General features: G+C 45.7%; 2 protein-coding genes across 4 annotated transcripts; one reads left to right on the forward strand and one right to left on the reverse strand.

The window, feature by feature from the left end:
* Window positions 1-225: 225 nt before the first annotated feature.
* Window positions 226-23,535, forward strand: LOC309815323 (uncharacterized protein). Of its 3 annotated transcripts, XM_082642038.1 has the most exons (7): window positions 228-1,893; window positions 2,424-2,474; window positions 4,573-4,618; window positions 11,641-11,737; window positions 13,189-13,305; window positions 14,751-14,863; window positions 22,880-23,535. In XM_082642038.1, the coding sequence occupies exons 1-5, from the start codon at window positions 1,723-1,725 to the stop codon at window positions 13,217-13,219; spliced, it is 396 nt and encodes a 131-aa protein (XP_082498164.1). In that variant the 5' UTR covers window positions 228-1,722; the 3' UTR covers window positions 13,220-13,305; window positions 14,751-14,863; window positions 22,880-23,535. The 3 variants fall into 3 exon arrangements, 2 of the variants coding, with proteins under 2 accessions (XP_082498163.1, XP_082498164.1); XR_014295842.1 differs by lacking the exon at window positions 14,751-14,863 and having other exon boundaries at window positions 249-1,949; XM_082642037.1 differs by lacking the exons at window positions 13,189-13,305; window positions 14,751-14,863 and having other exon boundaries at window positions 226-1,893.
* On the reverse strand, window positions 13,632-19,676 carry LOC309815320 (protein FAM170A-like). The gene is made up of 3 exons (XM_082642033.1): window positions 18,669-19,676; window positions 14,513-15,365; window positions 13,632-13,913 (listed from the first exon to the last, which is right to left on the reverse strand). The coding sequence occupies exons 1-3, from the start codon at window positions 18,736-18,738 to the stop codon at window positions 13,886-13,888; spliced, it is 951 nt and encodes a 316-aa protein (XP_082498159.1). The 5' UTR covers window positions 18,739-19,676; the 3' UTR covers window positions 13,632-13,885.
* Window positions 23,536-24,299: the final 764 nt, after the last annotated feature.

Genomic DNA, 24,299 nt, shown 5'->3' on the forward strand with positions numbered 1-24,299 from the left:
CCGCTCCACGGCATGTGGGATTTTCCCAGACTGGGGCATGAACCCGCGTCCCCTGCATCGGCAGGCAGACTCTCAACCACTGTGCCACCAGGGAAGCCTGGATGGGTGAATCTTAAAAATATACTCCTGAATGAAGGAAATAAACACCAGAATGAATTTTATGACACAATATTATTTATATGAATTGAAAATATACACAAGTGCACATTTTGCACAAGAACACACCCAAAAGAAAACACATCAAACAAATTAGAATGGTAGCTTACGGGGTAGAGAAGGGAGTGGAGGGTGCCATAGGGAACAGGAGGTGAATAAATAAAACTTAATCATGTTACCGTATTTCATCATGCTATATCCAAGATTTCACTTTACTCGTAGTGGAAAGAAATCCTGTGTGCTATGTTGGCTTAAGTCAGGAATAGTTCTTGGAGGACATTTTCCTGAAAGAATTTGGAACACATTTTTGAAAAAATCTTTGTTTATACTATGGATGATCTTTTTTTGTTTGTTTTGTTTTTTTCTTTAATTTCTGTTTTGTGGGTGTGTGTGGGATCTACTTTATTTTTGTATTTCATTCATCTGATCTTATATTTTTCCATCTGCCTTCTTCAGTTTTATTATTCATTTATTAATTTCCTGAAATGGATGTTTTCTGAATCAATTTTCAACTTCCTTTCTACTTTATTTGTTTTGTTTTGTTTTGTTTTTGTTTTCCTTGCTGTATGCGGGCCTCTCACTGTTGTGGCCTCTCCCGTTGCGGAGCACAGGCTCCGGACGCCCAGGCTCAGCGGCCATGGCTCACGGGCCCAGCCGCTCCGCGGCATGTGGGATCCTCCCGGACCGGGGCACGAACCCGTGTCCCCTGCATCGGCAGGCGGACTCTCAACCACTGCGCCACCAGGGAAGCCCCCCTTTCTACCTTTAATATATGCTTTTAAGGCTCAACATTTCCCTCTATGTATGTGTTCCAATCTCCAGATCCAATTATGAATTTGAATGTTTCTCTTCATGGTTCTGTCAATGTTTGCTTTATAAAGTATCAGCTGAAGTTATTAGTTTCTGAGAATTTGAAACTTTTATGACTGTGAAGTGTCCCTCCGTATGTCAAGTAATGCTTTTTCCTTCCCCTTAGAGTTCACTTGGTCAAATAGCAATGTCACAGATTTTATAATTACAGAAATAACTTGAGACCTAGGATGTTGATGTCTGTCTCTAGAAAGGATTTTCCCTTGCTTCCGCACGGGTTGTAAGATGCTAACAAAACACGTTCACCTTTACACAATTTCAGGGAATGAGGTGTTTTGGCGTTTGGCTTCAGTCCCTGCCAAAGAAAGCCCAGTTTCCTTCTCCCCTTATTCCAATGGTGAAACTCTTTGGGGTTTACCAGGAAGCCTTCGTGGCTGGTAATGCTTTTATGTCGCTTAGCCTCTTGAAGACGTCCAAAATTCTACTGAGTTTGTACGCCTTTCAATGAACAGAATCTACACTCTTCTGAGGCCTACACAGGCGAACGGCAAGACGGCCTGAGACCTTCTCAGGGATTCCGGAAAGTGAAAACCAGAGTGAAAACATGTAGTCCAGAGCTCGTGCCGGTAGACACCCCCGCACCCACCCTTGCATTCTGGGACATGTAGTCCAGAGCTCGTAAACTCGTGTAGTCCCAGATACTGCAGCTACAGTAACGCCTCGCTGTAAAGGTTTACCCGCGGAATTCTGGGAAATATGGTCCAGGAGTTCCGGGTTAGTCGCAGGCACTTCCGCCCCAGGAGGACACGTAGCAGCCATGTTTTGCCGGGTGACGGTGTTTCAGGTCCGCTCTTCACGACCCATTCAAGCTTCCCCTTTGCAGACCTTTCATTTGGGGAGAAAGAGGAGGAGCGGCTAAAAGCGGAGGTTTGAGGGCCTGGAGTGGTGATGTACGTCCCGCGGGCGGAGCTTCTTTGCGTTTGGTAACGTAGCCGGGATGGGGTGGGCTCAGGTCGTGCCTCCTGGGGTTTGAGGGTCTCCCCGGTTTTCTTCACCCCTAACCTGACCCCGTCCCCCACCTATGAGCTAGCCCTACCGCTTCATACGGCGTCACACTGGGTGAGTTGCTTAACTCCTCTGTGCCTCCGTTGCTGTTCGGTAAAAGGGGGGAAAAAGGAATGCCTTGTTAATATAGTGTTGTGAGGAGAAACGAGATAGCACAAGTAAAAGGTCTACAACTGCCTGATACATTGTTGGTATTAATACTACGCTAATTCGGGAGGCACCCATTTTGCAGCGGGATTCTGTGAGCCCAGGAAGCTGAATTGTCCTGGACTCCTGGCCTGTTTTGGAAGGAGAGGACTTGTAGCTGGTACGGGGGCGGAAGGGGGTGCGGTATGAATTAGTGGGGATGGAAACACAGCCCTGGTATTTCACAGTCTCCTTTCCTTCCCCAGCCCTGGCTTCTCAAAAAGCACTGCACGGAGGAAGAGGCAACAGAGCCCCACGTGAGTAGGACTTGGCATTCTTCTACTTAAGATATTCCTATAAATTGTAGAACGTATGAGACATGGGTAACGATGATAACTGAGCCTTGGTCACTAATTTCCATTCTAAAAGCTTTATGCAAATGAACATATTTCCATCAGGCGGTGGCCCTGTGAATCGGTACTGCTGTTTTCTCTACTTTAAGGCTGAGGAGCTGGGGGCAGGGAACACAACCCTGTTGGCCCATCCTCACCCAGATGGTAGGAGGCAGAGCTGGGGTTGGGACCCAGGCAGTTTGAGTCCAGCAGCTGAGTTTGCTAATCCCTTTGGTATATTCTCTTTGAGCATAGGGTACTGGCTAGAATCATATCATGAAAGGAGGTTGGGACTTAATTGTGGGGACCTTGAGAGCAAGGTTTAGGCTATTTTATGAGTGTTTAAGATAGTTTTCTCAACTGGGTCATTTATTTTATTTCAAATAATATGTATATCATAGAAGTAGCATAATCATTATGGAAAAATGCAGATATATACATAAAGAACAATTTTAATTATCTGTAACTTTAGGATGTAAAGATAACAGTTGTTAATGTTTTAGTGCCTTTTTGTCTGGTTACTCTTTGTGTATGTTTCTGTGTCGTGGAGGCTGTTTTTTGTGGGACTGATGTTACACTGCAGTGCTACTCAAGTTGTGGTCCACAAACCAGCGGCATTGGCATCACTTGGATGGAAATGCCCAGCCTGGAGCCCCATTCGAGACCTTCTGATTTATAATTTCTGCGTAGGGGGTCCAGGAGGCTGCATTCCAACAAGATCCCGCAGTAATTCACATGCACGTGAAAATTCGAGAAGCTCAAGAGAGGGTCTTTTCTGGAAACTGAGGCCGAGGAAATTGACCCTGCTGGATGTCACAGATAAAACTGAGCTGGATTCACCAAAGGCCTACTTAGTCCAATGATTTTATTCCCCCACTAATTATTGTCAACTGTCAGGGCCCCTTTCAGAATCCTGAATTGAGCAGAAGACAGCTAGCAAGTGTAGAGTCAAAAGGGAGGTCGTTAGAAGTTGTGAAGATATCTCTCTCCCAAGCTTTGGGGAGTGGAATCATTGCCATCTTTTGTACTAGATCGAACCCGGGCCCCCTGCATTGGGAATGTGGAGTCTTATCCACTGTACCACCAGGGAAGTCTCCCATTTATTTCTTAAACTTTCCTATATTTATAATGATATAATTACAATTCAGATTCCTGTCTTTTTTCATTTGAATTAGGTATGGACTGTCAAACTATTTTTTATTGTTGTTGCAGAATCCTGGCTTTTATTAGTTCTCTTTACCTCTGTGCATAATTGTCAAAAGGGTACTTCCTGTTTAAAAAGAAACTTAACGTATTTTTATACCTTTTGTAAAAAGTTGTCCATGTCAATTTAAATATTATTGTTGCAGTCACAAAATCTTCAGGAAGACAAGCAGAGATTTTCAGAAGTCTATAAAGACTCTCCCATAACAGGGCAACAACGTACGACCTCCACATGTCTGACAGTCTTCTGTTGGTAGAAATCACATCTCTAAGGATAATTTCTAACTAAAATATCATCTGCTTTACCGCAGTTGCTAAGAAATAAGAAACCCTGACAGTGGTGTTCTCAGAGCTTCCTACCTTATGACGATCTCACGAGGTGGATGCCCGTGTTCTCCCCTACTGGCAGAGGACAGAACTGAGGCGAAGAGGTGTGAATAATTTGCCCAGGGTGACACTGCTAGTGAATGGCGTAGCCTGATCAGAGCCCATGCATATTGACTCCAAAACCTACTCTGACTTACATGGTCTCTGTTTACCCCATACCCAGAATAAGAATGACCCCTGTGGAAGCTGCAGGCACACTGTGAGGGGGCCACTGTGTATGGCTGGGCAGGTCATTCCTCACACAGCCACTGAGGGGGTTCACGGGGGCATCTGGTATCTGCGTGGGGCTCTGCTCATCAAGCCTAATCAGCTGTAGCCACCCCGAGGACTGGGAGCCTTGGTAATTCACAATGAGCACCACGTGGGTTAGTGACTTCTTTTTCTTTAAACCAGTTTCCAGTTTGACTTCTTCTTGCCCTGTCTGTCTTGCTAGGACTCTGCACTGCCCCAGAAGGAGAGAGAAAATGAGCACATTCCAGGTGAGTAGAGCTTGCCTTTCTTGCTGTTAAAAACGCCATTTTTGTACTCAGGTTGGACACAGGTTTTCCTCTTTTTTTTCTTTTTCTTTTTTTTTTTTGATTGGAGTATAGTTGATTTACAATGTATTAATTTCAGGTGTACAGCAAAGTGATTCAGTTATACATATATATACATATATTTTCAGATTCTTTTCCCTTATAGGTTATTACGAAATATTGGGTATAGTTCCCTATGGGTTTTCTCTTTCAAGGAGAGTCTAAGCATATGAGGACCTGAGTGTGCCATGTGTGCTTTTTTTAAAATTCCTGTTAAATTTAATTGGTTTCGGTTTTAATTTTTGTTTTATTTCATCATTTTTTTATTTTACAAGTAAAAGAAAAATTAAGGGAAATGAAGGACATCTTCCAGTCTACTGCTTACCTGCTTACAAATTAGCTGCTTTTATATTTCTGTAATCTCTTCATCATATGTATTCATGGATGTGTATTTGTATTTATAACATAGATACAGTTTTAAATTGTTTTTTTCATTTAATACTAGCTAACATTCACTTTTAATTGCTTTATCATGTTCCTGCAAACTTATGCACCTATTTTTTTTTTTTTTTCTGGTATGCGGGCCTCTCACTGTTGTGGCCTCTCCCGTTGCGGGGCACAGGCTCCGGACGTGCAGGCTCAGCGGCCATGGCTCACGGGCCCAGCCGCTCCGCGGCATGTGGGATCTTCCCGGACCGGGGCATGAACCCGTGTCCCCTGCGTCGGCAGGCGTACTCTCAACCACTGCGCCACCGGGGAAGCCCCTGACCTGGGGTATTTTGAGGAGTCTTGGGCGAATCAAATAATTTTCAGCTTTTTCCAAGGAAAGTACAAAACAGAAAACTTTACCCATTTCTTGTGCTTTTATGTTGGTGGGGTGAGGCTTATGGATGGTCTTTGGGTGAGGGATAGAAGAGGTCTGGATAACCCAGATAGCCCCATTACTTGGTGAGAAATAATGGTTTTGAAGTATGACTTGGCTACTTTAAAGTGGCTGTATCAGCTCAGTAGGAGTTAGCAGTTTGATGTGGCTACCAAAAAGCCAGTCTTAAGAGAAGTACCTCTGGCGGGGGAGGTAAGAACCCCACTCTGCTTTGCCTTGGTCAGACCTTAGTTGGAATACTGTGTTAAGTTCTGGGGACTGTAGACTAAGATAAATATAAAGCAACTAGGACCCACATTCAGGAGAAAGTTTGGATCACAATGTGGAAATGAAATCTGGACGTTTAGGGAAATAGGGCTGTGCAGCTGAAGAAAAGACTTGAAGGGCTGAGATAACAGTCTTCAAATATTAGAAGGATTGTCTTGTGGAAGAGGAATGTTGATTTTTTTTTTCTCTGTGGCCCTAAAAGCTGCAACCAGAAGCCACAGGCTCTGGGGAAGTGGATTTGTCCTTACAAGGAAGAATTTTTTGTTCTATCTGCCTAAATATGTTGAGTTTTGTTGTTGTTTTAGAAAGTGGTGGATTCCCAGTCCCTGAAGGTCCTAGGACATGTGCCAAGTAATTACTTGGTGGAGCCATGGCAGAGGAAATTCAAAGGTACCGTGGATTGGATTTCACAAGCATCAAAGTCCTTCCCAACCCTGAGCATCTCAGTACCTGTGGACTGTCCTTCCAGGCTTTGCCTCCACCTTTGTCACTAGGGTTGGGGTATGTTTTGGGGGGATGGATAGATGGATGGGTGACGGGGAATAGGAAGAATGTACAATGGCAAAGCAGTTACTTGGTCCATTCAAATTTGGTCTGCCATTTTTAAATTTTGCCTTTCCTATATACTCATTTGCTTGCCCTAAACTCTGGGCACCTGGAGGCCTTTGCTGTAACTGCTTGTGATCCTCAACATCGTACCCCATCTCATGCAATTGGGTTCTTATAAATGTTATTTGACAGTGATTTTTATCAGGTATCAAGTATTGTCAGGCTCCAATAGTAAGCGAATCTAACTTCGCTGTATGTACCAACGCTAGGTTTGTAAAGCTTGTGGCTGCCTCCCCTCTCTGGGGAAAGACAGAACCTGAATTCTTTTCCAAATTTCAGTGAGATGGAAATTTTGGGATACCCATGAGACAGAGAACCAGTCAAAGGGCTTCACACTTAAAAGTAGCCTTAAAAATTACCCATATGCCAGTTGCACTACTCCCAGCCCCCCCTGTCAAGTAGCAGTCTTCAACTGTTTTGAAAGATCTCTAGCTCTTTTTATCCAATTAAGGACTGAAAGTGATTGACAGAAGGTTTTTGCTCATAGTCTACAGCTGAACTCTTGTGTCAACAGTAAATATTCCAGCAGAAGGAGTGGGGGTTTGATCATTTTACTGCTTTCTGCAGGGCAGACTCTGTGGGCTCATGGCAACATCTAATCTTCAGTGACCCCAGTTGTCACACCCAGGAGTAGGTTTCTCTCTAATCGTTTTCAGAGCTATGAACAGCAGGGAAACATGATTTATAGACCAAGAGGCATTTTCATCATGGGATTTGTGAGCATTTCATATCCCTTTCCTCATTATGGATACACTGCCCATCCTTTGGAAGAGACACTAAGGTGTTGGTCAGATCCTGTTAACCTCATTTACTTCCATGAATTCATGTCAAGTGTATTATGTTCATGGAGGAGATTTTCAAAACCCTACCAAATGGGTTTAGAGGAAGATGGGGCTAACTTCAGATGACTTCTTTAGGCCAGAGGTTTTCCTAGGCACCAGTAGTCATCTGATTCTGCTTTCTAAGGCTGCTTCCCTTACTTACAATTCATACGTAGAAGCTAAGTCCTTGATGCAAAGGTGTTCTTTACAGCTGTGGGTTTTACCTCAATCTCTGGGCTCCTTTAAAAAGTAAACTTCGAATATTCTTCTCAACCCTAGTTATTTGAACTCTCTGAGTCTCAGCTCAGTTTATTAACATGATTAATTTGCAGTGGATCTCTATGTCTTATGTCCTTAATACATTGCTTCACACAGGGGCACCAGCTCAGGAAGATTTTGTCTGTTGCAAATTTATGAGGAAGTGGAATATTTATTTTTAGTACTTTTTCACCACCTCCCCAACATCTACCTCCTGATCAGATACCATTTCTTCTTCTTCCTGTCTCTACATTTCCAATGCCATTAAAAAATGGCCCAATTCTCAGCCTGTTTTCCCCTAGTCCTTGCTAAAACAGTGGCTGATGATGGTTTAAGTTAAGGCACCACTTCTCATGAGGTTACTTGTATTTTAATAAAAATCTTTGAAGGGTAAACATTCAAAGTCCTGATTCTCTATGGTTAAATTTTAGGCAGTGTAAAAAATAGTTTTAGATGGAGACGAAGGGAGTTGGGTGGATTACACAGGACATGGGATGAACAGGGCTGTCACTTTTTTTGTTTTTTGCGGTACGCGGGCCTCTCCCTGTTGTGGCCTCTCCCGTTGCGGAGCACAGGCTCCGGACGTGCAGGCCCAGCGGCCGTGGCTCACGGGCCCAGCGGCCCCGCGGCATGCGGGATGCTCCCGGACCGGGGCACGAACCCGTGTCCCGTGCATCGGCAGGCGGACTCCCAACCACTGCGCCACCAGGGAAGCCCGAGGGCTGTCACTTTTGTTCAGTTACATGAACATGGTGACAGGCAAGCATAAATGCAGAGATGGCATTCCTGTGCTGGTATGGGGAAAAGGAAGAGAGGCCACTGGTCAGGACATTGTTTTGCCTAGGGAGGAAGAAGATCCAGTACTTTGGTAATTTATTTAAGCTTTTGTTTTTTTTTTTTGCGGGATAGAGGAGCAAGTAGGGGAGCTCATACTTGAAGCCGAATCCGGCCTCCGTACCCTGACACTGAATTAAATCTCAAGACAGAGTTGTGGGTGAAGTAGAAAAGAATAGCTTTATTGCTTTGCCAGGCAAAGGGGGCTAGAGCAGGCGATTGCCCTCAAAACTCTGCGTCCCTGACCTGGAGAGGGTAGTGAGGAGTTTTATAGTAATCGTTCAAAGAGGAGAGTATGATCAGCTCATGGACATTTCTCTGATTGGTTGGTGGTGAGGTAAGTGGGTGTCAGCATCATCAACCTTACGGTTCCAACTGGTTCTGGGGTCTGCGTGTTTGTGGGTAGCACACCATTAACTTCTCCCACCTAGTGGGGGTTTCAGTATCTGCAAAACAGCTCAAAGATATTGTTATGTGTATCCCTTAAGGGGGAACCAAGACCCTGCCCGAAGGCTGCACTAGTGTTTCTTGTGACTATTCCTCCCTTGTCTCGCATCCCCTCCCTTCTCTAATTAGCAACTGTTTGAACCTGCTCCTTGGCACTCAGGGAAGGTCATGGAGGCTGAATGAAGCCTATTTCCTGTAATCAAGAAATGGGGGACACCGATACAGGCTTTGTGCCCAGGAGCCCACAGGGTCCTGCTAGGGATCATACTCAGTGCAAGGAGATGTGGAAAATCCAGAGATAAGGAATCATGGCGTCTTACTTTCCAAGGGCTCCTACTCTATGTTGTGGGGGAAATCAGACGCATTCATTAAGAGTCTGCCCGATTGAAGGATGTGAAAAGAGTTATCACAGAGGTACAACTAACATGCTGGGAAAATGTGTGGTCCATTCTCACTGGGATATCTGGAAGGGCTTCCTGTAGAAAGTGGGATTTTAATTGAACTTAAAAACAATTTGTACTTTGAAAAATTATACTCTTGAAAGAAATGAGTTGAGCAAGCGCCTGTCCTCTGATGGAGGGAGGGAAGTCTGGCCTAGTTGAGTGGAGGCGGGAAGGTGAGTGTTACGCTTAGTCTGGAAAACTCGGCAGGGTCTTCAACCCTACGGGGCTTTGAACGTTCGGTTGACTCTTTTCGGTTTTCTTCTTCTCGCATTGGGAAGCCATTTAAGATTTAAGCAGGGGAATAATAGTCTTAAAGAAAATAACTATGACCAGGATGAATTGAAGGGAGGGAGAAACGACATACTCATTTATCTATAATTTGGGGAAGAGAGGAAGATTATCTCTAATTCATTAGATGTGCATTGTATCAGCAGGAGGGAAATAAGCAGCATATCTTGATACATAAATCCTCCTCCCATATATGCATTCTTTTTCACCAGGGAGCAAGTATTTGGCAGCCAAGTTATCTTTAAAGTAATAATAAGAAAGCTATTTGGAATAAATGTTTCAGAACCATTTGTTACTTTGCACAGACCTATGAGCAAGTAGGATTGAGCTAAAGCATCTACAGTGGTATGTGGTTCTGCAGGGGCCGCCACCCTATTATATATACTTATATCTTGGCTAAACTCCAGCTGTTGCCACTGCTATTAGTCAAAGAACTGAAGTGTCAACGAGCTAGTCAAAATAGCAAAGTGGGAGTCAAGAGTTTTTCCGCCTGTTTCCTAAAGTCTTAGGAAGATTGTTTCCTTTTTATTCCTTATATTCAGAACATAAAAGCCTCCCAGACATCTAATCTTTACTAGGTCAAACATTTCAAAAGGCAGTGGGATTATTTTCCAGTTGCTTTTCAGTTTAAGGCAAGTGTTTTAGGGGCTTCCAAAGCCTCCCTCCTGAATCCATTTATGAAAAACAAAAACAAAAACAAAAAATGAAAGGCATTATTAACCCAACTACATTGTCTTGGTGTAAAAATCCTAACATATAGCGTAGTGGGAAAAGGTTCTGAATCATGACCTAAGAGATGTGAGTTCTAGACCCAGTTTTGTGAATGCATAGCTTGGTGGTTTTGTCAAGTCTCCTATTTAACAGGGAGGGATTAGAATTTTTCTGTATGGTTTCTGTACTATTCAGTAGTATTGTTCACAATTACTTTTGCCTAAGGAGTTTAGAAAATGGAGAGACACATGATAATGTTGCAGGAAGAGGGACCTCTTCCAGGGCCCAAGAGTGGGCTCTTGTCTACCACTCAGAAAAGAATTTTCTGAGGAGACACACGTGCTGACAAAGCAACAGACTTTATTGGGAAGGGGTGTCCGGGTGCAGAGCAGGAGGGGAAGGGAACCCAGGAGAACTGCTCTGCCATGTGGCTCGCAGTCTCAGGTTTTATGGTGATGGGGTTAGTTTCTGGGTTGTCTCCGGCCAGTCATTCTGACTCAGGATCCTTTCTGGTGGTGCACACATTGCTCAGCTAAGATAGGTTCCAGAGAGAAGGATTCTGGGAGGTTGGTAGGACATATGGACAGGAGTCTCCTCTCTCCTTTTGACCTTTCCCTAATTCTTCCGGTTGGTGGTAGTTGGTTAGTTCCGCGTTCCTTACCAGGACCTCCTGTTTTAAGATAACTCGTGAAAGTGGTTACTGTCGGGCCTGGTCAGGGCAGGCAGTTTTGGGCAGTGGTTTCCCTAAAAATAAGATTGTGGTCAACAATTCTGGGTGGAAGTGATGTGTGTTACTTTTGGGCGAGAACTCACACTGCCAGTGTGAGGCTCCAGAATTCTTTCTCTCTACAAAGATGACTGAGAGAGGTGGCTTTGTCAAGCTGGGGGCAGGAATAAGGAAAACGAAGAGCAGAACTCCTAGGCAGCCCATGATGGGCATGTACAACGAGCGGGAAATGAACCTTTGTTGTTTTAAACCACTGAGATTTGGAGGAATTATTCAAGCTTATTCCTTTTTGTTTGTTTGTTTGTGTGTTTCTTTTGCAATATGCGGGCCTCTCACTGCTGTGAGAGGAAGATAATAACAATGACAAGTAGCAAAACCTCTAAAATGGAGACTATACTCCATTATAGCCAATTAATGGGAGTGGGAAGCTCGGGCTCACTGTCCAGGACATAGAAATAAAAGCTGAGGATGCTCTGAGGCATCTCTTGGATCTCTATAAGCCTCCATCATTTCTGCTGAGTAGGGTTGACAGATAAAATATAGGCTCTTCAGTTAAATATGAATGTCAGAAAAACAACGAGTACATTTTTAAGATAAGTATGCCCCAAATAGTACATAGGATCTACTTATACTAAAAGTGATGACTTATTATTCATGTGAAGTTCAAGTTTAACTGGGTATCCTGTATTTTTATTTAGTAAAGGTGACAGCCCTACTGATGATCCACAATGGAGGCAGTTCAGGAACGATACATGCTGGCTCTCGGACAGTCAGAAATGGCTTCAGCAGATCCAGGTACAGTATGAAATTCTTTTTGGATGTAGCTCAGAAGCCATGGCCAGCCCTTGACTGCAAGTACTGCCTCGGGTTTCCCTGAGGTGGGGTAAACCTTCCTCTTAATGGCCTTTTGGTAAGTCTGGAAGACCATATCCAAGGGGAGCCCCAAAGTCAGTTTCATCCTCACAACCATGTTTCCAATTTCTGGAATTGGCTGCATGTGACTCACAAGAGCTGAGGAGGTTTGTGAAAATTGGGAATGTCATAGCTTGAACCCTTTGTAGGTAAAGTTTTGGTGCTCTGAGAGTTTTAACAGGAGCAATGTGAAAGACTCCAGGTCCCCAGGTAGATAGAAACAATCCTGTTTTACTTCTGTGTATGTGACAAGTCTCTAATAGTTCAGAGAGCAAATACCTGCTCTTAGAAAGACTGATCCAAGCTTGGATGTTTCTGGTGACAAGGCAAGGTCGTGAGTCTGAAGTTGACCTTTTATGGTTGAGGAGACAATAAGGTTGTCAGAAGGTCAATCATGGAGGAGACGTTGGCTTCATCCATCGTGCAGGCTTGTATATGTGTTTCTATGTAGATTGTGTTTCAAAGGTGGAGCTTGTTTACAAGTATGAATATTCTCTGACGTGCTTTTTGGACCTTCATACCCAGAGCGAGAGCAGTGCCGAGGCTCTAGAAATGCCATGGATATTCTGAGCTGTCAGTGGCATTTCCCCGGTACTGTTCCCTTGGTGCCGCTCCTTGAAATGTCCAAAGGGATTATCATGTGTCTTGTGGCGGGTCCTAGCATTGTGAAAGGAAGCTGCTGCACCGGGCTCAGAGGATTTCGGATGTGGTGGGAGGAGGAGTAGTACTACGACTATAAATTGTATCACAGCATATCTATTCCATCTTGAGAGTGGGGTTGGGGGGTTATGAAGGGGGGCTTTTATTGTACTTTTATACATTGTACCCTTGAAACTAATTCAATTTTTTAAAATTAATTAATTTATTTTGGGCTGCATTGGGTCTTTGTTGCTGCTAGCGGGCGTTCTCTAGTTGCAGTGAGCGGGGGCTCCTCTTGGCTGTGGTGCACGGGCTTCTCATTGCAGTGGCTTCTCTTGTTGCGGAGCATGGGCTCTAGGCACGCAGGCTTCCGTAGTTGTGGCACGTGGGCTCGGTAGATGTGGCACACAGGCTCTAGAGCGCAGGCTCAGTAGTTGTGGCGCGCGGGCTTAGTTACTCCGTGGCACGTGGGATCTTCCCAGACCAGGGCTCGAACCCATGTCCCCTGCATTCGCAGGCATATTCTTAACCACTGCTCCACCAGGGAAGCCCGATAATTCAGTTTTTTATAAAGAGAAGATTCCTAATATTGTTCCAAAATTTTAAAAATATGTAGTTGGATAACACTATGAAAAATTAACTGATATATTCTTTTATTATTTCTCTTTGCTCCCTGGATTTTTTTCCCCATCCAGTCAGCTAGGCACTGTGAGTTCACTGCATTAGGAAGGTAAAGACTCAGCAGAAATGAGGGAGAAAAACAGAAAAGTCTCAGCTTTGGAATGTTCACAACGGAGGCCACAGTAGAACAGGTGAGAATTCTGTGAACCAAAAATAAATGTCGTCTCAAATGCAAAAAAAGTATTCTCTGCACTGGGAGGCAGGAGAGGGAGGGAGGGAAGGACTGAAGGAGAGAGATCAGTGTGGCCAGGGACATGGAGACTGTGCTTGAGGACGATATGCCCAGGAAGAGAATCAGAATCTGGAGAAGATTCAGCCTGCACGTGATCATTGCCTCCAGCCAGCACCCTCATCTCAGACGTTGGGAAATTCAGAGAGAGAGTGGGAGTACGTCAGGAGGGCCACGCGCATAGTCTGTGTGGCAGGGGTTGTGGCCGTTCCCTATTTGTGAGGAGTCCCCAGCAATTTGCAGGCCTCTTCTGGAAAATGCTGGCGGACGTCTCTAGTGCTTATGTGAAAGCTTGTTCACAAACCTTGAAAGATACAGATGTAGATGACAGATAGATGCATAGATAGAAAAATGTCATTAAATAAAAGCTCCAGGAAAGGTTTGGAAAATGCCCTTTATTGCCTAGGACGCTTCTATTGTCATATGATGTTAGACTGAGTGCCGGTCCCTTCATCCTCCTTCAGACCACGGCATTCTGTCTGCTACTCTCCCGAGGGTCCTTTCTTCTCCCTGGAAGGGATAAAACAAATGAGGTAGGACAGGAAGAGACAAGAAGCACTCCAAGCTCTGCTGGTCAGGGTTACCCTCCAGCATTGCCTTAATGCTCAGAGCCACGCACACCACAGTGAGCTTGGCTCCAGATCAACTACCACGCAACGAAGGTTCTGGAACACTTCCATATCTCGGGGGACCTCATTTCCACGTGACTCTCTTTCATATTCCCCTTTGTCACAGAAGGCTAGGTACAGTGGTCAGGGTGAGATCTCGGCTCAGGCCCAAGGCTCTCAGACCTCAAAGTTCTGGTCCTGCAAGGGCCCCCGTCCTCTCTTGAGACCACTCCTGGCTCTCTCTGCCGAGAAGGAGCTGCTGGCGGTACGTCCTCTAAGAGTTGAGGTCCATCGTGCAGACCCTGAGAAAACTCCTAGGAAAAGGCTCCACCTTCTTGTTTACGTCAACAGAGCTCAATGCCTTTGTTAGTGCTGGGTGTGTCCCATTTGATGCAACTGCAGAGCCATTAGGTCAACCAGCACATGTGTGCGGCCCCTTCCCTTAGACTCCTCTGGGCCCTCGTGACATAGGCTCAGAAGACTGCCAGCCTCAAGCCTTACCTCTTCCAAGGCCACACCGTCTCCAGGATCTTCTGTCCCATGAATCTCAGTTGCTGTGTGGAACTCAAAAGAGCGAAAACAGCCTGCCTGCGGGGTCTCTTTGGGCTGGGGCCTTCTACCTTCTCTTCCTCGTCCTCCTCGTCCTCCTCGTCCTCCTCGTCCTCCTCGTCCTCCTCATCCTCCTCATCCTCCTCATCCTCAGAGGTGGTCTCGGGTTCCACACTGCCCTCCTCCTCAGGGGTGCTCTCGGATTCCACATTGCCCATCAGCTGGTCCATGGTGAGATGAAAGACACGGCAGCTGAAGCCCTGCAGGACGCCGAACTTCACGTGCTGCTGGAGGATCTCCAAGGTGGGGAAGACCCGGCAGCAGGCCATGCACCTGAAGCCGGTCTCCATGGTCACCATCCAGTCCGGTGTCTTGGCCCTGGTTGTCTCCTGGACTGCAGGTGACCCTGATGGGCTGCCTGGCTCTGCCCTTTCCTCATACTCTTTCTCCTCCCCAGTGGGCTCACTGTCAGACAGGAGGCTTTCGGTGGACACATCAGAAGAGGGGTCGGTGGCTACTGCGCATGCATCCTCAGGAAGGGTCACTTCTTCTATCCTCAGCTGCTTTTCAGGCAACTCCAAGGGTTGGTTTGTCTTCCAGGAGACAGCGACACCCTTGTTCACTTGTACCTGCATGTAGTATATTTTCATGCCCCTTTCCTCTTTGTCTGGGTGCAGATAGTTCTTACAGGGTGAAGAGAGTGAGGAGGAAACACAGTGTGATGGGGCAGCGGTCTCCCCTTTTTCCTGAACCTGGGCTAGGGGTGCTGTAGGCTGGGCAGTGTCTCGATGTGATCTCCGGATTCCTGAAAAAGGAAATTAAAAGCATAATAACATGCATGGGCCATGCCGGAACCTGAGGGAGCAGGTGTGGTAGACGAGAGAGGGACATTTGCATGACGTAGCTATGTCGTGAGCTTGGTGTCTGTTGGCCGTAGGACGGAGTGGTGTATCTGGTGTCATCTGTGGGCTTTTCATGTGCGTGGGGGGGATACTGGAGCGGTGTCTGTATACAGGGGTGTGGAGTATGGTGGTGAGGGCTGTGGTATGTGAGGGATGCGGCTGGATGCGTGTACGACGAGGAGTGTGAGTTTGGGAATATCGGTGGTGCATTCCTTGTGGAATGGGGCTGTGGTGCTTGGGGTTTCTGTGTGCACTGAGAAGGGCTGTGCCTGGAGGGCGGATGTATGTGTGAGCTGTGTGGACCTGAGCTGGATGGTCCTGCTCTCAGGCTGGAGGTGTATGATGCAGAACTCTGTCCTTCTCTGGAAGCAAAGGCAAAGACAAAGCCTACATTTTCTTCTGAAGATGCTTAATCTGGTCCCTCTTCCCTCCACCTCAAGCCCAGACCTTTCCGGCCCCTGCTCCTTGACTTCCCTACCATGGTGGTACCAGGATTCACACACCCCCGCCCCAGACTCAGCTGGGATCCATGCCCTCGTAACAGCTCAGCCATCCTTCCCAGGCTCCTCCACAGAGCCCTCATCACCTCTGATGACCCTGGGTTTCCTCTCAGCCTCCCTGGGATCTGTGTGCCTCCTGCCTCACAGCCAAGCACCCCCTCACCTGAGGAGCCCCGCGCCCTTACCAGCGTAGATGAGCTTGCGCAGAGAAGAAGCACAGGAGAAGAATGTAGAGGCAGAGGAGACCTCCCCTGCCCCTGGGCTGCAGCCTTGGGCCACCACAGTGGATCCAAGGTGAGGGGGATCTTCTTGTGACTTCGAGATTCCTGAGGGAGGAATGAAAGGCTCAGGGTGGGTTCATCAGTCCTCTGTCCAGAAGTATTTACGGAGTGTCTGGCACGTGTCAGGTGCAGTGAATACACACAGTTGAGAGTGTGGTTCCCAGTGGATCCTCCAGGATTTAATTCCAATCAATACTTATTCTCTCACTGTCTAGTTGGTAATGTAGGCCTCGGTGGTGACTGTGAGTGTGTGGGAAGAGTGAGTGATGTGTATCAGTTAAGTCTGTGGTAAGTGTGGGGTTGGCATGGGGAGCACAGTGCAGATGTGTCTATCTGTGTCTGTGGCCTTTGTGTGCATTTTTTCTGTTCACAAGTCAGGAATTCTGGGACATGTAACTTTTCCTCATTACATGGTGTGGCTTGTATTTATGGTGCGTGTTCATTCATTCATTCACCAAGATTCAGTAAGCAGCTACTCCTGTGTATCCGGCACTCTTCCATTGTTGTAGTCTCTGGTAACGCTGCACATTCTAGTAGGGGAAGACACACACTAAACAAAACTACAATAAATATATAATACATCAGCTGGTGGTAAGTACATAAGGGTTGCCAGACTTAGCGAACAAGAATACAAGGCACCCAGTTAAATTTCAGTTTCAGATAAACCCAGAATAATTTTTTAGTGTAAGTATTCCCATGCAGTATTTGTTCTTACTTAGTTTTAGTGTAAGTATGGCCCATACAATATGTGGGACATACGGATACTGAAAAATTACTTGTTGTTTATCTGGAATTCAAATTGAACTGGATAGCCCATATTTTCTCTGGCAATCCTGACATGGGTTACTGAGACTGTGGTTTACTGTGGTTTGTACAAAGCGGGTCTGGCATTACTCAAGAATGTGTTACAAGTGTGGTGTGTATGACACGTGACTGGTTCTTACAGAGGTATTTAGCGATGGCTGAAGTTAGCTGTGTTTGTGCGAGAGTTGTGGAGATACATATTATATATATATATATATATATATATATATATATATATATATATATATATATATATAGTGTGTGTGTGTGTGTGTCCTATATATATAGTGTGTGTGTCTATATATATATCTCATCTCCAGCGTTTGGTGTTGGAGGAGAGGATTGTGATACAGGTGGGTTGTATGAGAACGTAGTATAGGAGGGATGCGTGTATATACCTCCATGTGCTGTGTGTGGTTTAATAAGGAAGTTATATGTGGGGTGTGTGTTATTTTTGCTGTATCAGAGTATACATGGGTGTATGAGTTACTGTCTCATAAAACACCCCTAACAAGAATTCTGTATACACTCTTATGTACACCGAGTGTCAGCCAGGTCCAGGCAGGGTGACAAGAACTTTACCACGCAGACTTTATATCTGGTAAGCACTCTACCCCCATTCATCCCGCTCTTCTCTGCACTACCCCCTCCCCACACACACACACTCACACACACACACCCACACAGGAACATAGAGAAAAATATTCTGAATGGTCAGGGGCAGTCATTGCCTTCCCCAGCCTGTCCCAGCCACTGCCTGGAAATCTGCCTGCTGTCTAGAGCTCCATTCCCAGGGCCCATCCTACAGTCTCCAGGGCCCTGGGCCTGGTAGGAGCTACTGGGCTCTAATCTGGGGCAGAGGCCTCTAGCTGGAGCTCTGGGGTGACCACCCCTCTCCCAGGGCAAGCTACTCGCCTACATTTAATGCACGCAGGCACCACGTGGCCCGTGGCTCTCAGAGCTCCCCGCAGGACCCTGAGGCCATTTCTCACCCCTGCTCACTGGGTCTCAGTCTCTGGAAAACCCTTCCCTTCCCTTGATCTCCTTTGGGAAATTCTTCCTGTTGAAGGAATAAAACCTCCTTGCTTTCAATATGACACCATCCCTAGACAAACAATCTTCTTTCAAAGTGCATTCCACTTGTCAAGATATTTTTCAACAGGGCCTTCAACTCATGGGGCTTCTCTTTCCACTTTGGTAAAAGAGGCCAAGCAACTCATGGGTCTCTCTCAGCATCCTTGCATCCTTCACATCCCCCACCTCATGACCCCAGGGAAAGATCCAAGAGAATAAGAGAGAAATCGGGGACTGAGAAAAGCTGCACCTCTAGGTCTGTGCAAGCAGGATGCAGCCTGCTGTGAGTCCGACAAAGCTCCAGGCCCGGCTGCCCTAGGAGAGAGTCGTCAGACCAGCGGAGCTGACCTCCCATCTCCCAGGGGGTATCTGGCCATTCTGTGCCGTCTCACACCCCAGGGGCCCTCCGGATAGATACGGCAGCATCAGTGAGACAAGGTCTCTCGCTCCCTGCTTCACAGGTGACACGTTCTCAGTCCCCCTCTTCCTAGAGAAGCTTCAGTTTGGCAGAAACCCATGTGCCCCAGCCAAGTTGCCCCCCACATACCTCCTCCGTTCTCGGCAGTTTCCTGGGACTCTTCATTTTCCAGATGTTTCCTCTTCTGTCGCCGTTTCATCGTAGCAACTAGAAGTCTCCCTTAGAAGATGCTTCAAGAGATGTCCAACTCCTCCTCTTCCCTACAGGTTGGCCCTTCTTGGCTCTTGGGCAATCCGTTGAAATGATTCAATACAAACAAAAATAGTCAAGTCTCCTAAATGGCTGAAAAACTTGTACCACTTAGTGAACCAGCAGTACTGCCTAGTGCTCACCAGGGCTGTTATATTTGCAAGGTTGCCAGGCGCACAGTGGAATTCTGTGACCTCAGTGATTACATCAGAGCATTCGGTGGACCTAGGTTGAGCACAGTGTCTGCAATAGCACAGGCCCCATTTTCAAGAACAATTCCTTTTTCCCAGCCGAAGCTTTCCCGTGAAAGGGAAAGGTTCATACCATATCTATTATAAATTGTATCATACCATGTCTATTATAAAATTCACATTTTGATTGGAGACCTTTTAATGTCTTTTCTAGAGAGATTTAATATGAATATTTTAAATGGTCTCCAGTTTCCCTGTGGATTATTGACATTTTAAACTCTGCACTTCAATTTTCCCTCAATACGTGTAATTTTGTCACAGCTATTTCTGTACTTAAAGATGAGGAACTATATAATTCTTCATTTTTTACCCATCTCTTTCCAAGGTACTGCATTTGATTGTGTGTTGCGACTGAGTGAAAAATGCTAGTCTTTGAGTCAGGACATTGGGCCCTTTACCAAGTAACTCAAGCTATCTGGGCTTCAGCTTCTGTATGTGCGATCAAGAGGCTTGGACTAGCTGACTTTTCAAATGCTGTGTTTCTTTGATTCACTCTCACTTACTGATCTGCTCCTTAAGAAGAGGGTCTGTTCTCATAAAGTAACAACAGTCTTTTCCTAACCTTGGGTTGGGCGGAGTTTAACTGTTCGTACTCAGTTTGTTAGTTATATTGCCTTCTACGTATGCTTAGCTCTAAATAATTTATATGGCTCTTGTGACTCTTTTTAGATCTTCTTTTTTTCTTATTTTCTTTTACAGTTTCTAATTTGTTATCGCCAGTGTAGAGGAGCCTGATTGATTTTTAAAATTTATTGATCTTGTGTGTGTGTGCCTTGTTGAACCGTCTTATTAGTTCCTGCTAGTTTATCTGTGGGTTCTTTTGGGTCTCCTAGATAAATGAGCATATTAAATGTAAATAATGTGTTCTTTGGATAAAGTTTATTTTATTTTATTTTTTTTATTAGTTTCTGCTTTATAAGAAAGTGAATCAGTTTTACATATACATCTGTTCCCAGAGCCCTTATCTCATGCATCTCCCTCCCTCCCACCCTCCCGATCCCACCCCTCCAGGCGGTCACAAAGAAAGGATTTCTAGTAAAAAAAAAAAAAAAAAAAAAAAAAAGCTAGATGCATGGAGGTTCCCTGGGGGAAAGAGCTTGGGAGCATGGGTTTTGGGCATACCTGTTTCTAAGGCAGACAGTTATATGTATGGAATGAAAAAATACAAATTTTGAAGTTGTATACAGAAATGGTATCTAAAGCTATGGGAATGAAAGAGGTTGCTTATGGTGAATGTATAGTGTGAGACAAAGCAACTACAACACTTAGGAGCTGGGCAGCGCAGGGGGAGCTGGCTAAGGGGACTGAAGAGTTCGCAGAGTTGGTGGAAAACCAAGACAGGATAATGTCAAGATTGCCCACAAAAGTCTTTAAGGTGGAGGCAGTCAGCTGAAAGTGTAGATGAGGACTTGAAAGGTCCACTGGATCTAGCAACATGAATGGCACTAGTGACCTTAGCAAAACCACTTTTTTTCTTTAATAGGGTCTTGGCTCAAATATTTACAGACTGGTTTTTCACCTCCATGAATGTCCAACAGGACATTTGATAGTGTGTTGGACGCTGAATTTGGGATGTCCTTCATTGTATGTGATGCCCCATGCATTGCAGGATGTCAAATGTCATAGCACAATCCAGTCATTGAGATGATAACAGACGCAAACATGAATTACTCTGATTGAGAACTATTGCTGCTAAGACATCAGAGAATTGGAATCCCAAAATCCAAGCCAAGCCATAGTTTTAGCAGCACATCTGGGAATGGAAATCCACAAAGTCTTCCTGGAAGGGGTGGAATGGAACAAGTTTAATCAGGACAACAGCCTCACTTAGGTGTTTATTTGTTTTATGGAAGAATTCTACAAGCAGAATCCTAAAGTGAACATTTTTCAGAGTTCTGCCGTTGTTTCTGATGAGAAACTTTCCATATAAAAATAATATAGTTCCGGAGAAATAAGGATGTTAGGAGACCTTAGATTCAACATACCTATAAAATAAGACCTATAATACATGCATTGGTATTGCATCTAATGGTGGTGTCATTGATGCCAGTAACAATAGTTATCATTTACTGAGCTGTTGTGTAAGTGGCTTGGTTGAGATTCCCTAGAAGCTGCTTGAGACAAGGACCCAGATGCACATGATTTTTGAGAGTGTGCTCTTTAAGGTAAGCCTGTAAGGGAGTCAGGGAAGCAGAAGGAATCATCGAAGAATGAGCGCTCAGATAAATTCATGGCCTGACTCACAGAGTGCTCTGGAGGGATTATACTGCAGAGTTGTCCCACTGTCCCACTTTGAGGCAAGAGGTGGGACTATTGTAGCCCTAGGCCAGTCAGGCATTGGTTGCCGCCTCCAAGCCAAAGTCGTTAGGCTGGTGGGCAGGGAGGCAGGGTGAATCACTCTGGTGTGCCTGTGCCTGCTAGCTCCTTCATTCACACCAGCTGGAGAATGGATGATGAATTAAGGGTAAAGGGGACCTGGGTGGGGTGCTCACAGTCTTTATTACAATGCCAGACACCTAACATATATTATTTCCCTTTTATTTTGAAACAATCTCAAATTTACAGCAAAGTTGCAAGCATAGTACAAATGGCTTTCCCTCTCCTCCCAACCATTTGAGAGTAAGTAGCTGACCTAATTCTCCATCATCCTTGAGTACTTTTTTAATGATTTACAGAATTTTATTATTTAAAAAAAATTTTTTTAATTGAGATATAATTGACATATGACATTATATTAGTTCCAGGTGTGCAACATAATGATTTCATATATATTGCAAAGTGATCACTGTAAGAAGTTAACATCTATCAACACATAGTTATTTTTTTTCCTTGTGATGAGAACTTTTTTTTTTTTTTTTTTTAAACCCACATTTGTTTATTTATTTATTTTTGGCTATGTTGGTTCTTCACTTCTGTGCGAGGGCTTTCTCTAGTTGTGGCAAGCGGGGGGTCACTCTTCATCGCGGTGCGCAGGCCTCTCACTATCGAGGCCTCTTTTGTTGCTGGAGCACAGGCTCCAGATGCGCAGGCTCAGTAGCTGTGGCTCATGGGCCCAGTTGTTCCGCAGCATGTGGGATCTTCCCAGACCAGGGCTCGAACCCATGTCCCCTGCATTAGCAGGCAGATTCTCAACCACTGCGCCACCAGGGAAGCCCGTGATGAGAACTTTTAAGATATATTCACTTAGCAACTTTCAAGTATACAGTACAGTATTTTTATAGTCACCATGCTGTACATTTACATCCCCAGGACTTACTTATCTTATAACTGAAAGTTTGTACATTTTAATCATCTTCACCCATTTTGCTCACCCTGCAAAAAGCACTTTTGGTGGAATAACAGGACAGAATCCATGTTGGAGTAGGTTGGAAAACAAATGGGAAGTGAGGAAATGGATACTGGATGTGTAGCAACTCCACAAAGAAGCTCAACTCTGAAGGGGAGTAGACAGCATGAGAGATGGAAGATGAGATGGAGGTCGTGTTTGAGTGTCAGCAGAAGGATCGAGTGGAGAAGCTGAAGAAGTAGGAGAGGGGTTAAGGATGACCACAGGATGGAAGTCTAGGAGCAGGGAGGGCGGATCCATTCTTGAAATACACTTCGGTAGGAAATTAGGGGGGAAAAATTGTACCACCTCAGATTCCAGAGAAATGGAATTTAGAAAGATGTAATATAAGCAAAGGGCAACAGAATTGCGTGGCTCTTTTTAATGATAACTTGGAAAACTCCTACTGGGACTAACTGCACGGAATCCATTCCCACCTGCATAATCCAAGAAAGACTAATTACTCAGAGTGACTTCAATCAAGAGGGTAAGTGGCCACTGTGTCTTTATTGTAGCTTTATATGGAGCCCTGGTCATCGTATCGGCATCACCAAATTGTGAACACTGGAGCTTCTTACTCCAAGATGCAAGTCTTGATGGTTTCTATTCTAAGCCAAAAGAGAGATTGATTTCTGTGGAAGACTGAAACAGATGACCACAAATTCTTTGGGCTCCTTTCATCAAGAGGTGGGGTCCATTTCTCCACCCCTTGACTCTGGGCTGCCTTTGCTGGTGCTTTGGACAACAGAATGTGGCCAAAGTGCTCCTTCCAAGGCTAGCCCTGAACGGAGGTGCCCCATCAGCCAGCCAGCACCAACCGCCAAGGGCATGAATAAGGCCGTCCTGGACCACCCCGCTCAGCCAGCCTGTGCTGAATGAAGGAAGCCACGTGAGCAAGCCTTGACCATATAAATGTTAGAATAAATCGTTGTGTTAAGCCACTGGCGTTTGAGGCAGTTTGTTACGCAGCTATAGTTACCTGGAACTTTGCCTGTCGGGGGAATTTCCCATCTGGCTAAGCCACAAGAATTTTCTTGCCAGCTGCACCGAGGGACACCCCAAGTGGTAACGTTCATTGCCCTCAGTGTGTTTGTTCTCCGACCCACTTCTTCCTACCTGTTACCATCTCTGTATTGGGAATACCAGCGTTTATTCCTTTAAATGCCATTTATCTTTTTTTTTTTTTTTTTTTTTGCGGTATGCGGGCCTCTCACTGTTGTGGCCTCTCCCGTTGCGGAGCACAGGCTCCGGACGCACAGGCCCAGCGGCCATGGCTCACGGGTCCAGCCGCTCCGCAGCATGTGGGATCTTCCCGGACCGGGGCACGAACCCGTGTCCCCTGCATCGGCATGCAGACTCTCAACCACTGCGCCACCAGGGAAGCCCCCATTTATCTTTATTATTTATTTATTTATTTATGGCTGTGTTGGGTCTTCGTTTCTGTGCGAGGGCTTTCTCTAGTTGTGGCAAGTGGGGGCCACTCTTCATCGCGGTGCGCAGGCCTCTCACTATCGTGGCCTCTCTTGTTGCGGAGCACAGGCTCCAGACGCGCAGGCTCAGTAATTGTGGCTCACGGGGCTAATTGCTCCGCGGCATGTGGGCTCTTCCCAGACCAGGGCTCGAACCCGTGTCCTCTGCATTGGCAGGCAGATTCTCAACCACTGCGCCACCAGGGAAGCCCCCCCCCCCCCATTTATCTTTTAAAACCGATTTTAGTTTCGTCCCCTTCCAAGTGGAGTTGCCTGCCCTTTGGACTATGAGACGTGCAAAGCCCCGCGCAATGCCTGGATGTTCAGTAAAGAACATCCGACCCGACTGCTCTAGGTACCAAGCGGGCGCCTCTCCAGACTGACTCAACCCCACTCCTACCTGTTCCCCGCTAACGCTCTGGGCTGTCACGCAGGGAACCTCCATCTGCCCTGGGGCTCTAGGACT

Source organism: Mesoplodon mirus, assembly GCF_964341445.2.
Source record: "Mesoplodon mirus genome assembly, chromosome: 14".
Classification (NCBI taxonomy): Eukaryota; Metazoa; Chordata; class Mammalia; order Artiodactyla; family Ziphiidae; genus Mesoplodon; species Mesoplodon mirus.